This window comes from Ciconia boyciana, chromosome 8, assembly GCF_034638445.1.
Source record: "Ciconia boyciana chromosome 8, ASM3463844v1, whole genome shotgun sequence".
In the NCBI taxonomy this organism is placed as follows: Eukaryota; Metazoa; Chordata; class Aves; order Ciconiiformes; family Ciconiidae; genus Ciconia; species Ciconia boyciana.
In genome coordinates, this window is record NC_132941.1 from 56,330,283 (window position 1) to 56,343,755 (window position 13,473).

Here is a 13,473-nt window from a genome sequence, read left to right on the forward strand (position 1 = left end):
CGAAGATAACGCCAGCTGGGTTCATTTGAAAGAGGACATCTTGGGAAGAGCCGACAGCGCAGCTATTGGAATAAGACCGGAATGGAAATCTGAAATACTTAGCCTCTTCCTGTCTCGTAGGTATTACACTTAATTTCTTGTAGAATGCATAGGATTATAATTAGAAGGAATTGTCACTGGAATGTACTGTATGAGCCTTTTATAAATATACATTTTTGAATAGAGGCTGAGTGAAAATGTTGAAATTGATTCTTTTTGTTGGAAACACTTAATCAGGAAGATTTTTTTCTTTACCTAAATTATATTTGTTACTGCTGACAGTCTGCTCAGTGATGTGTATATGAGGGCAGACACTGAAGAGTGTCTAAAAAGGGAAAATATGAGAACTCCAGTCCCAATTCCACAGGCTGTACATGCTTCTCCCTGTGGGAAACAGCTTGCAGGTTTGAGGCCTGAAGTGGAAATGTAAATTACTGCTATGTATGTTTTCCTGAAAACTCATCATTTAGCAGTAAAGGAGAAAATGCATAATTTACCACACCTGAGCTACATGAAGTTAAGATTATATACATCAGGATAGCCATCAACACAGAGAATACTTTCAGCATTACATTTATAAGCACAATATGTATGTTACTGCATCATATTTCTTCTAGTAATTTCTATTCTCTCTTTTTTCAGATCCCATTGTTTCAGTTGCATTTGCTTTATACTAACACTTTAGGTTTAGACTCTTTACAAGAACAAAGAAAACCTAGACTAATTCAAAACAACCACTACACTGAAATAGTAAAATTGTCACAACAGTGACCCAGCAATAATAATGGTCTTAGAAATATTTATCCTGTAGATGCAATTAAGTTGGGCAACAGAATATCAGTAATGTTATTTGTTTCTCTCTGCAAGAGGAACACGTTTAACAGTAGCTATAGTTTTGGATCTGCAGCCAATGCATTTCTTTTATTTCCAATTTTAAAGATAATTTCAGCTTTTATTCCGTGTGTCCTTAGATCATTGCAAGAAATGGTGACTCTTACTATTTATCTGCTGGTCATCTTGGCTCAAGCTCTTGCGGGGCCTTGCAATCCAAATAAAGCAGGTAACATAACTTAAATCTCCTATGATCTTCTCTTGTAATTAAGCTGCCAAAAGGGTTTTTTCTATTTAAAAGTGGAAAGGTTTTTCTTCAGAAAGTTAAACTGTGGATTCTGGAGAGCTAATCCTTACATTTCTTTTATTGATCTGCTTTCAGCTAGTATAGTAAAGCAAGCAGCACTAAACTCCTGCCCCCACAGAGAATTAGGCATATGCTTAACTGTGCAATAATCATCGTGCAATAAAGTTAAGCACAAGCAGAATTCAGGCATAAAATGGCAAAGAAAACAACAACGATTAGAAATTATCTGCAGTAGCACAGGCTAGATGCAGCAGATCTTTGCTGCCCAAGTTGGGCTTTAGTCCCACTTACTGCAATCAGATGACTAGTGGTGAATGAATGTGCTGGGCTGAACTGAATCACACTGCTATATTAAACGAGAAAAACCAAAAATCATTGAAGCTAAGGCCCTAATTGCACACTGATTTCTGCCTAGAAACTCAAATGATCTGGTGCCAGATGGACCTGTAATATAGAATTCACTACAATTAAGAAATGTGCTTTAGAAATGCATTGGGATATGCCTCAATATAGAGTGTTTGCTTGGTATGTGCGTGACTGGTGTCAGACTACTGCCAGTAATTTAATGGTATATCTTAAGTATTTGGCCCTCTAGCCATTTATTTCAGTACCTTCATTTGCACAAGCAGTTTCTCTGAACTGCAGGAATTTTCATAGCTGTAAAGTTGCCAGAGGTAAATTGCCAAATCTGACCATTGACACAAGCAGAATCAGCCTGCATGTGCTGAAGGTTTGTTGACCAGAAAGGAGCAAGTTATTAAGGTCCCTATTTGACTTGCCCTGAATATTCCCTAACCTTCTGCAGACATGGAAAGGCTGCAAAATCAGACTTTTATTATAAAAATGAGAGTGTCAAGGGCTTTAAAAGAAATAATTGAATAATTTCAGGTAGGGTGTCTTTTTTCTGACTGTAGGAATTAGAAGTCTTTCTCAATTTTCAGGTCACTAATGGTTAGTCAATATTTGCCCTCTAAATTCCCATCAGACATTCAAATTCACACTGCCTGATTCTCTTTGAAAAATGTGCAATTCTGCTGTCATGAAGCAATCAGTTTGTAAGTTATGATGTTCCATATTCATGGTTGTATTAGCAATCACCATGTTTGGAAACATATTGCACTGCTATTAACCGTCGCTGTTAACAGGGCTAGGATTTCAGTTCATTTATTATTGCTATTAACAGTGCTAGGCTTTTAGATTCATTTTTAGATCTTCACTTTTAACTTGAGAATTCTAAAAATGCAGTTTGCGCTGGCACTGCAGTGCCAGTGCAAGGAGAGAAAGGGCAGAATATGTATCTTGGCCTAGATCTAACATCGCTGCAAAAAGGTGCACATCTACTGAAGCCTAACAAAAAACTTCACCCATATTATTTTTACAGAGTCAGTGGTGTTACAGAAGCCAGCTCTGCAGCATAATCTAACAGATTTCAGTGCAGCGATTTTTCACTTCAGGTTTCTCAGCAGTGTCTCTGCTCCTCAATCAGCTATTCCAGAAAGACAGAAAATTCACATGAAGTTCTGCATTGATTAGAAGGCAAAGGCCAAACTCTTCCAAAGAGGACAGAATTTAACAGCCCAAAGGTCAGTTTAGTGTAGCAAAAGCTGCTCACATTAGGGGACCTTCCAGCACACACCCCTGCTCACAGAAGTTTGATCCCAATGGAAAGTAGGTGTGCAGACCCGCCTCTTTGAAAGAAAAATACCACTGAATATCACTCTAGGTGTATTATTTTCCTTTCAGATGTAATTCTGGTATACTGCTATCCTAAAACGATCATTACCAAAATTCCGGAGTGTCCTTACGGATGGGAGGTTAATCAGCTGGCGCTTGGAGGCATTTGCTACAATGGGATCCACGATTCGGGATATTACCAATTCACAATCCCGGACCTGTCACCTAAAAACAAATCATACTGTGGGACACAGTCAGAGGTAAGACTACCAAGGTCAACATTTCTGAGCTGGACTCAGAAATTGGCTAGACTCACTTGAGAGAGTCCTGTTTGCTTCAGCTTGGAGTGGGCTTTAGGTACTGATGGAAAGAGGAGGCAAACTCCAGTATCAGGGAGAAGGAAGAATCAAATAGTCGTGCTTTGCATCTACAGGCAAAATACTCGCAGGCTTAGTGATATTAGTCTGTGTGTTAGTCTCCCATTTGCACCTGTATTACACAGAACATATATATAGTAAGGCATATATATAGGCAGCATAGCATATAAAGAGCTACAAAACCACGTCTCCTTGGGGATGGTGTTTTGTCACCAGATAGAGTCTTCATGTTTCAAAGTACGAAGTTGTTCTTGATGCCTCAAAGACTCAGTACTGCCTACGTTCCTCTGTCTCGCCATCCACAGTTTAAGAACCCTGTTTATCACTTCTACAACTCCATCGTCTCCAATGACTCCTCGGTAATTGTGAAGAGCCAGCCTGTGAATTACTCATTCACCTGCACATACAATGCCAACTACCTGGTGAACCAGGCTGCCTTTGACCAAAGGTATGTCCTCTTCTGGGAGTGCGCCTCACCCCATTGTCAGCACCACGTCTCACTCATACAGAAACTTTGTTATGTCCCCAGGGTGGCCACCATCCATGTGAAGAATGGAAGCTCCGGCTCATTTGAAAGTCAGTTGTCCCTCAACTTCTACTCTGTAAGTGCTCTTTGCCACCCAGCTTTTCGCCTTCATCTTCCACAGGCTTCAGCCTAAGAGCTGGAAGAAAAGGGCTGCTGCTCCTGACTTTTATGTGTCATGGAGCACATTGCTAGCCTGGAACAGATAATTACAGTGGGGTTTGCAGGGGTCCTTGTTTCTGCTGATTAATAGGGATATGCTTAAACTGAACAGAGCAGGCACATGCCAACTGTTCTTTTAATTCCTCCAAATCAGGCAGATTTTTCTGCTGAGACGTACATTTCTAACATGCTGACAGGTTTTATAAGAAAAAGCAAAACTTGTCTGTAGTCCCACTCAAAGAGCAGCATGCATCTGCAGGCACCGCTGCTACGACATAGTCTCTATAGATACCGCAAAGCTCCATGCATTTCCCTTGCAATTTGCTTCCTGGTCCTCTCACCCGACAGATACTTCATGATCCCCAGAGATCTTTAGGCCATGCTGAAATTTTGTTTCCAGCAAACTATCATCCCTGTGTATCAGGCCAATCTTTTGAAACATCCCTCTCCTCCCCATAGCTCCGCTGTGCTGCTGGAGCAGCCAGCTCCTGGATCCTGGAGTCTTTTTTCCACCAAAGCACAGTCAAAAGCACCAAAGCCGCCTCTCTATTTTAGCAGAGCTAGAAAAACCACAACTAATAACATACTGTGTTAAATTTATAGGCCAAGTAGAGGGAGTATTTAGCACAAGGTGGACTGATGGAAATCTTTCCCCCCACACCCTGCATTTTGGGCACCAATTGATCACTAAACATTTTGGCAGCCTTGGGATGCCATATGAAAACCCACGTGGTCTTTTTTTCTGATATATGGCACACTCGTAGTATACACTGGCAAGGTCCCAGGAGGTCCCACACTGCTCCTGTCAACTCCTGACAGAATGGCTGCAAAAACAAATGATGGACAGTGAGCAATGGATCTCTGGTACTTTTTTTTTTTTTTTTTTTCCAAATGGCTGTTTTGTTCTAATGGCCATGGGGCTCCCAGGAATCAAGGAGGGAGTGGCTGAACTGTTACTAACACATTTTCCCACTGAGCACAAGTACAGAACAAGCTCAGAAAGCTAATAGACTGCTCCTCTGTTATTTTGTTTACATCTTCACTGGGGAGAAAAGGTTAATTCCAATGAAATGTTCTTTTTTTTTCTGGCAAAATGAAAATAAAAGATTTATTTTGCCTTGCTATTCATCTCTGCTGCTGCCTGACACAGCCCTCTGCCTCCAGTGGGCCATACTTCCAGGTGCTTCACGTGCCCTTTTCCTCATCCAGAAGCAGCCCCAAGCTGCAGTGTAACCCAGTGGAAACACTTCAGTCTCACCTGCCCTTTAGCCTGTGACACACCATTAACAGCAAAGGGATGTGATGCAGCATGAGGGGCTGGAGCCTGAATGAAAATCAGACCTTCAACACTGAAACCTGTTGTGACGAAAAGCAAGATAGTACCCTAAAACAGTGCAGAGCAATAGAGTTTGGAAAAAGAAGCACTATACCAGGTTCAACTAATTTTAGCACAAGGACCGATAAGAGTTTTGTGATGGTACTTCTGCAAGTTCTCTCCTTTGGGAGAAATCTTTGGTTAAATGAGAATTTCTCAGGGCACTTAACAGCCATGGATCACTAATCTAAACACGGCCTTGAGCCTTAACTTCAGTGCATCTAATCCATCACATGTTGCAGTGGGAATACTGTAGTGCCTCACAGCCACCTCGCCGTGTCAGCAAGGAAAGGTACATAAGAAAATCAGTACCAGGGAACCGAGCAAGCGCATCAGGGAAAGATACCCCAACAGCTACAGAACTATATATACCTGAATCCTGCTGTGTAGATTTAACTAAGTAAACCAATGCTATGACTAAACGTGTTATTCTTTATATAGTTCTGGTGCTAGCTAGCTTCGTTATGATCTTATGCAATAAAAAGCAGTGGGATTTAAGATAGGTACTTCAGTGTATTTGTAACCAAACTTTTTCACCTAAGCACCACACACTGCACTACTTTGAGCAGGCTGGCTTTTTAGTGGATGAATGACTACAGCTGGCAGAGCTCTTCCTGCACACTCATGCCCCCTCAGCTCTCACCATGCTGGCCACCACAAGTATAAATCACGGAGTGCTGAACCTTTGCTTATGGGCATGTGATTTCTGCTTGTCTTCATTCCTTTTCCCCCACACGTGGCCATCTCCCAACCCCATTCCATACAGGCATCTCCAATCTCTCACTCCCACCAGCTTCCCCCAGCACCTCTGGGGTACCAGAAGCCGCAGCAAGCTTGCTTCCCACCCATGCTGTGATATAACACCACAACCCAAATAGCATAAAATTTGTCACTTATTGTCATTATGAGCCAAACATTAATAAAAAGATTTTTAAACACCATCTTGGGCTTGCAACAGTCCTACTACTAGGTGTAGAGTTTGGAACTTGCAGGTAATAAGAACCCAGACTTTTGGAGTCCATCTCTCCAGAGCTGTCTGAAGTTGCCACATGCCTTTGCTTTGTGTGTTACTAGTAATGTATGACATCTTTCTCTTTGTCTTCCAAAGAATGCCAAGTTTTCAAGTATAAAAGAAGCCCCTTTCATCGTTGAAACATCAGAAATTGGTTCTGACATATTTGCTGGAGTGGAAGCTAAGGGCTTAAGTGACAGGTAGGCAAGGGAAGGAGTAATAATTAATACATTTGCATTCAGGACATTCCTTGCTAATTTGGGGTGTGTGTCTCCCCAGGTTCAAAGTTGTTCTCAACAACTGCTGGGCAACTCCCTCCTCAGAGTATTTCTACCAGATCCACTGGCCTCTGATCACCAAAGGGTAGGTGTTGGTGGGACCTAGGGGAGCACCTCTGCCCAGCCCAGCCCTGCAGATGACAGAAAGCCAGGGGCTGGGGGATGAAGGGGCTAAAGAGAAGCTGGCCCACCGCAGGGCAAATGCATCCATCAGACCGTGACCTCAGGAGATGTTTCTGTGAAGCCAGGTAGGCTCTGATACTGCTTCTCCATGCACAACACAGGTGTGCCACGGACAGCTCCATCCTTGTGCATGAGAATGGGAAAACGAGCCGGGCGACATTCCAGTTCAACGCTTTCCGCTTCCGTAACATCCCCAAGCTGTCCAAGGTCTGGCTGCACTGCGAAACACATGTCTGCGACAGCGAGAAGTTCTCCTGCCCGGTGGTAAGGCCTCTCTCCCAGAGAAACACGCGGTGCTAAATTTAGACAAAGGATGTCGAGGCCTTCCTGAGGGAACGCCGGGTGCAGAGCCAGTGCCAGAGCTTTCAGTAGATGGAGCCACCGCCATGCGTGAAGCTGAGTGGCCAGCCATGTACCCCCACCCCTGTCATGCCACAGGCGCTCTATGCAACATTGGGCAACTTGTTCAAACGTATTGAGAAATAACGTAGCACTTCAAAAACTCAGTTCTTGTCAATATCCCAGACTTCAGTCCTGTCTGACAAACACCTACAGTTAAACACAAGCCTGGGAAAAAGGAGAAAGTAGAGCTTTTTCCATTTTACCAAATATCTCGGTGCTGAGGGCGCCCTGGCTCAAAGCTCACTGCTAGGATTAAACCCACTGTGTGGGTTAAACCACGACATCAAACGAAACCTCCCAGTCCCCCTTCCCAGGGAAAGTCCTCTCTGCTATCCTGCAGTGCTGCAGTCAGTTACTGCTCTTGCAGCTTTCCTACTCTGCGTGAAATACATAAATTGTCACTGGAGCAGGAACTGAGGTCGAAGAGTAGGTTCTGGTGACCTTAGTTGGGAATGAGGTGGGGGTCCTATACAGCCATGTTATTTAGCACGGCGAGGTCCGCACTGCTTGCACCAACTAATGCAAGGGTGAGGGGTACTACAGTGTCTTTCTTTAAAGACTTTTGTCTCCCTCCTTCACTAAGTCAGAGCTTCGCTATTCTTTCTCTCGTGCAATGAATGTGTCATTGCTATAAAATGAAGTTGAATCTTATTTAACCTAAAATGAAAGTCCAAAATACTCCCTGGCCAACATACTATCATTTCAGCAACAAATACTTCTTGCTGGAGAAGAGAAAGCATCAGTCCTGGTGAAACCAACTTTTCTTTCTAAACCCTTTCTCTGTCCAGGAGCCAAATTAAGATAGCAGTTTATTACCCAGCCTCAGCACTAAGCAGGGGGCACTATTTGTGCAAAACTTGCAGGTTTGACAAAAATACATTGTTAGAAATTCTAAGTTTCAAAGGCAAAAGAAAAAACTCTGGGCTTAGATTTTGTTGTCTGTTTTTAAATATTTCTTCCAACTGTTTTATCCAGCCACAGACCAGGGCTAAAAGAAAACACAAAACCAGTACTCCCTATCTGCCTTGCTGACAGTACTGCCAAACATCTACATCGTCTTTCAGGCACAGGGTGGAATTCCCTTCTCACCCTCCAGCGTAGGATAATTGCTCCATCAGGCTAACATCCCTTGAGTCCACTTCCAACCCAAAAATGCAGCTGGTGGTCTGCTGCAATTAAGGTTGAACCAAGCTGGGGGTCTATGCTTACAAGCAACTCATAACCAGAATTACCACACCCTGAATTTGTAAAAAAAAAAAAAAAAATGCCCACAGCTGGGGATCTGCAAAGGTCAGGGGACGGACAAGGACCTTTAATCTGTAGAGCACTGCCTCCAATACAGACCTCGTCAGCTGTGACAGGCATCATTAGTGCTGGACAGGAGATGATCTATATGGAAGGGATTTGGTGCTTCCTGCTTCTACCCAATGGGCAACAATTATAATTAGCAATAAACAACAACGGAAGCCTTCACAGAGGTCATGGGTTAAATAGATGGAGCTCAGCTCCCCCTTCCTTTTTGACAGGAGTTTTGTTTAAGGCCGGGTGGAAAGGGCAGCCCAGGAGGACCTGTGATTAGCAAGCGGACAGCCATCTGGGCTCCTGCCATCTCACAGCTGAAAAGAGCACTTACACTGACAGTCACCGTAAGGGCTGTGGCACACCAAAATCCTCAGAAAATGTACTGTAAAGACTCTCCTGCACCAAAACCCCCCAATAATTACAGGAAAAAACAATCCCTAGAAAATATGCAGCAATATTGACACAGGTTTCATTTCCTTGCTTGGAAACATGAGAATTGGGTTTGGATTTTTTTATTATTTTTGATTTTTTTGGTATACATGGCTTTCTCTCTGATCTCGAGACATGCGACAAACGAAAACAGCGCATGGAACAAAGCGGAGGTGTTTTAGTGGCAGAGATCGCTGTACGCAGTAAGTGACGGGGTTTCTGGGGTGTTTCTCCCTTTGGGAAGCAATGAAGTTGGGAGCCGCCTGTGGCTCGCAGCGTAGGAGCAAGCAGAGGGAGACGAATCCCTCTGCCAGAGCCCTTTCCCCCATGGCAGCAGGAGTCTTGAGCAGAAGTTGGTCCCCTCCAGGCTTGGGGCTCTGGCGGAAGAGCTCAGTGAAACTCTCCTCATTTACAAAGTGAGTGCAGGCACCCCTCTGGCATTCAGGATAAACGGCCAAACCACTTACACACCGAGTTAGCAATGTAAACTCTGCTCACCTGCATCTGACCTCAGCAACAGCCCAGACAAGCTCTGACAGAGTGCACATGAGTGGGAGAGAGGTCAGGCTTAGGAGCAGCAGGAAAGCTTTTCTTTACACTGTGGGTTGGTGCTTCAGCATACCCGTAACCCTGGTAGGTTAACCCTTCGTGCCTGTCCCCGCTGATGCACAAACTGAACTGCCATCAGGTTTCCCCATTATAAAACAACGCCTGTTTCCTCTAACTGCTGCCTCCTGGAGGCCCCAGGAATTTCTCCTGAGCTGGTTTAATTCTGCAGATCCAGCACATCTTTTGAAACAGGTCCTTGGAACAAGGTATGCCTAAATCATGTTTTCACTAGAGCCCTTTATACTAGTTTATCAACTCCATCCACACCAACCTGAAAGCCAATTTAAAATTACAAATACATGTAGATCAGCATTATTACAATTCAGTATGTTGCACCAGTAAAACCCCATCAATTTTAGAAGATAAAAGAACTGAGGATCCTTTGATAACTTCAGACAGCAAAGCCAAGAGGAAGAAATATCCAGAATGTCAAAATGTGGCAAATGTTATCTGTTCTGCTTTTACAAAGCACACTGGTGCACTTTGCCCTATTTTAAACATGCCACCCCAATGTTATCTTTTTCTCTTATTTTATACAGGCAAAGGTTTATCCAGATTTTACACTCTCTCAGGTAAATAGCAAAGTATGACAATGAAAATATCAATCCCAAATATGGATTTTGAGTGATTCTGTCAACATAAAACCCATACCTCAAAGAGCGAGCTGAAAAATCTAGTAAATTTGCCAGAAAGGAAAATATTTCAAAATCAAATTTTATTTCTCAACATTATACACTTTGGTTTCCTCCTTTTGGCACATCCCTCACTCTGGACAATAAAATCATACCGATAACTTCCAATACTGAACATTACTTTCTCTTATTTTCACACCCTCTTCCCAAAAAGGAACAAGCATGTTTCACTGGGTTAACAGAGATGTCTGAAAGCATTTCTATCTGGAGAGGGTTTGAAAAAGGCCTTTCAAAGCCTATTTGTTAAAACTTGATATGATGACAGAGCCACATTAGGGGCATGCAGTTGCATTGATAGGGGTGGGAAGAGAATGTGAAAGGCAGCTGACAGGGAAGTACTCACATTTATTCTGTGTTTCTCTTGCAGATATCATCTTCCACCTACTCTTTGCAATTGGATTTTGTGCTGTTTTATTATAAAACACAGCCCAGCTGTGTTTCTCTGTGTTTCTTAACTTTTCCCAATCCTGTTTGGACCTGGACTTCTTTACTAAAAATGTTTATTTTACAGAGAAAAAATGAAAGTCACAAAAAATCCTTGCGCACCATTTTACCAGATAAATAAACCATTCCATGAGCTTTGTGCCTCGAATACTGGAGAATCCCAAAGCAGATTTGCCTCTCCTCAGTCTCTGCAGGCATTTTATACTAGTGAAAACACAAGGGTTATGTATTCTACTGATGCCTTCTTTTAAATAGTTGTGACGCCAACAGTACTTGTTGGCGTCACAACTATGTATATAAGGAACATAGGGATATGCAAACTCAGCACTTTTCAACACCAAATTTACCTTCAGGATCCCCCTTCCCTGTCAGTCTCAGTGTGGTACCAAACTCCCCTCCAGGCCTGGTCTTGCAAGGTCCCAGCTTGATCTGTGAAGCCTTTGAACAAGACAAAAACTAACCTAACATGTCAAGGATGGGAGAAAAGGATGCTTTTTATGTAGCAATAGTTAGAAGGTCCTCGGAATTAATTACCTGACATTTCTTTTCTGTTTCTCAGCATTGTCAGTATTGATCGGTTGGGTTAAGTAGAGTACAACGCATGCTGCAGTAGGCACAATACTGTTAGGAGTAGGATGTCTTGCTGACCGGACAGGCTCAGTGCTGGAGAGCTGCATGGTGTGGATGCAAATTAAGCACATCTGAGGTTGGAAAACAAGCTAATGAGCTTTACACTTCCTTGAAGACATAGCTGGTGTCAGATAAAACAGGGTCCAGGTGTCAGCTCTGTACCTGAGTAACAACAGCTCTTAAACAGCAAGAAGAAATCACTAGAAAGGGAAACCATGATTTCTAAATAGCAGGAAATATCAGGACATGAAACAATTTCCCAGCAAGAGTGATGGTAGGTTCCTTACTTCCAGTAATTACTAAAACAATATTGAAGAAAACTCTTTAAAGTTTAAGAAACATTCTTAGGCCTTTTCCATGAAACTACCAGGATCCTAAATGTGAAAGAGAGAAGAATGACTACAGCTGTTACACTTCCTATTAAGGAACACAGTGGGTGTACCTGTGTCTGTACATGCTGCAGCATAAGCACATTATAGAATTCTTGCTATTGTTTGTAGAGAGGAAACTTCCTGAATAATTCTATTAAATTAAGGATTTTACGCTCCCTATTCTTTTTGAAACCTCATTGTTATGAAGATAATGCATAGCTAGAACATGCATACATTACAGCCACAGTTTTCAAATACACACAGATCCCCCTTACAATGGACTCTATTTGCCTCTCTAGGTGTAGTCTCAGTCCATATGTATTTATAAGTAACTGAGAAAAATAAAGCTGGTTAGAAGCTGAAATTATAGCAGACAGCATCCACCCTGACAGCCTGCAGAAAAATGGTCTGTGGTGATGGCATGCATTTAGCCATTACATACAACAGAGGGCACTCTCTTGACAGAATTGTCTGATTTAGACAGATCAAAGTTAGAAGATCCGTCACTTCGAAGTATTCCTTAGTGGTACAAGTTTTAAAGCAGAGCAGAGCTACTGAATGTTTTGTGCACCACAGGACATTTTGACCAGAGATAATGACCCTGCAGGTTTTTCTCCCCCGTTTGCTGCTTTGCCTCCCTTTCCCTTCCCTCCTCCCACTAACACCCCAAGTTTCAACACCTGCCAAGTGGCTTTACCTCTCCAAATTCTTGTCCTTGCCAAATGAGGTTAACACACCGGCTTCTTCTCCAAAGCCTGTTTCTTTTGCCTTGCCTTTGCAACAGTCACTGCTCTCCTATCATGGCTATTTTGTGCAGAAAGCCTTGAACTGAGTTTCCTTGGTAGGTTGATTAATTTTCTTCCTGATTATGCAATAAGTGTTGCTTTGGAACAAACCTTGCAGGATTGCAGCAGCTGTGAAGTGTGCTTGCGAATTCCCAGGCCGCCTCCCTGCCCACCGTGGGATGGAGCCTCTGGGCATACATATCTCCTATATGTGTCACTGTACTGAATGGGGCTCACGCAGCTAGCAAGCTGTGGTTGCAGGATGGGCAAAGCCCTATTACCAATCCACGTCTGGATCACTGTCTCCCTACAGTCCAGAAATGGTTTATTGCTAAAAACAAACAAACAAAACACAACTGAAAAACAGCTCCCAGAGGTGCCTGTGAAAAGGTCTATCTGCCAGAGGAGGCAGCAACATATGAACAGGTCTCAGCTCCAGAAGTACTGTTCCTTAAGAAAGCACAAGTTGTCCATCCTAAATAGCTTGCATAAAAAATATGGACTATAATTCACCTTCATTCTTCCTAACCTGCATATGGCTCGTCACTATTTATTCTACTAAAACTATTTATGTTGCCAGTATCAGAAAGTGCAGTGATTGCAAAAGATTTTAGCGCAAGCTGAAGCTTGATAGACTTCATTTCAGATGCACTATAATGATGGATCTTTTTCAGCTGGCGGGGCATGAAGATGCTTGCCTTGATCTCTGCATCTGAAAGTCCAACTTAAGGCTGGTCATGGAAACATAGGGAAAGGAAAGTTTGTTACAGGGGACACAGATAATCTGTTTAGAACCCAACATTTGTTTTCCCAAAGATCACAGTTCAGTTTTGTTCCAATTCTTCCTCCCATTGGGATGAACTCTAATGAGGCATGAGTTTTTACATGCTTTCCTTCTCACAGTTTGGCATTGCAATGCTGAAGCACAAGGCCACTGAGGTCACGGCAAGAAGTAGGAGAAAAATGAACACATACAGGTGTCAAGATGGTAACAACACAGGTTGAAGCACAATATCACTAGTACAGTGACACACATTTACACAATATT

General features: G+C 42.8%; 1 protein-coding gene across 1 annotated transcript; it reads left to right on the forward strand.

The window, feature by feature from the left end:
* The first annotated feature begins 1,023 nt into the window (after positions 1-1,023).
* Positions 1,024-10,615, forward strand: TECTB (tectorin beta). The gene is made up of 10 exons (XM_072871324.1): positions 1,024-1,099; positions 2,921-3,111; positions 3,534-3,676; positions 3,758-3,830; positions 6,397-6,500; positions 6,580-6,663; positions 6,863-7,025; positions 9,028-9,097; positions 10,043-10,075; positions 10,563-10,615. The coding sequence occupies exons 1-10, from the start codon at positions 1,024-1,026 to the stop codon at positions 10,613-10,615; spliced, it is 990 nt and encodes a 329-aa protein (XP_072727425.1).
* The last annotated feature ends 2,858 nt before the right edge of the window (positions 10,616-13,473 follow it).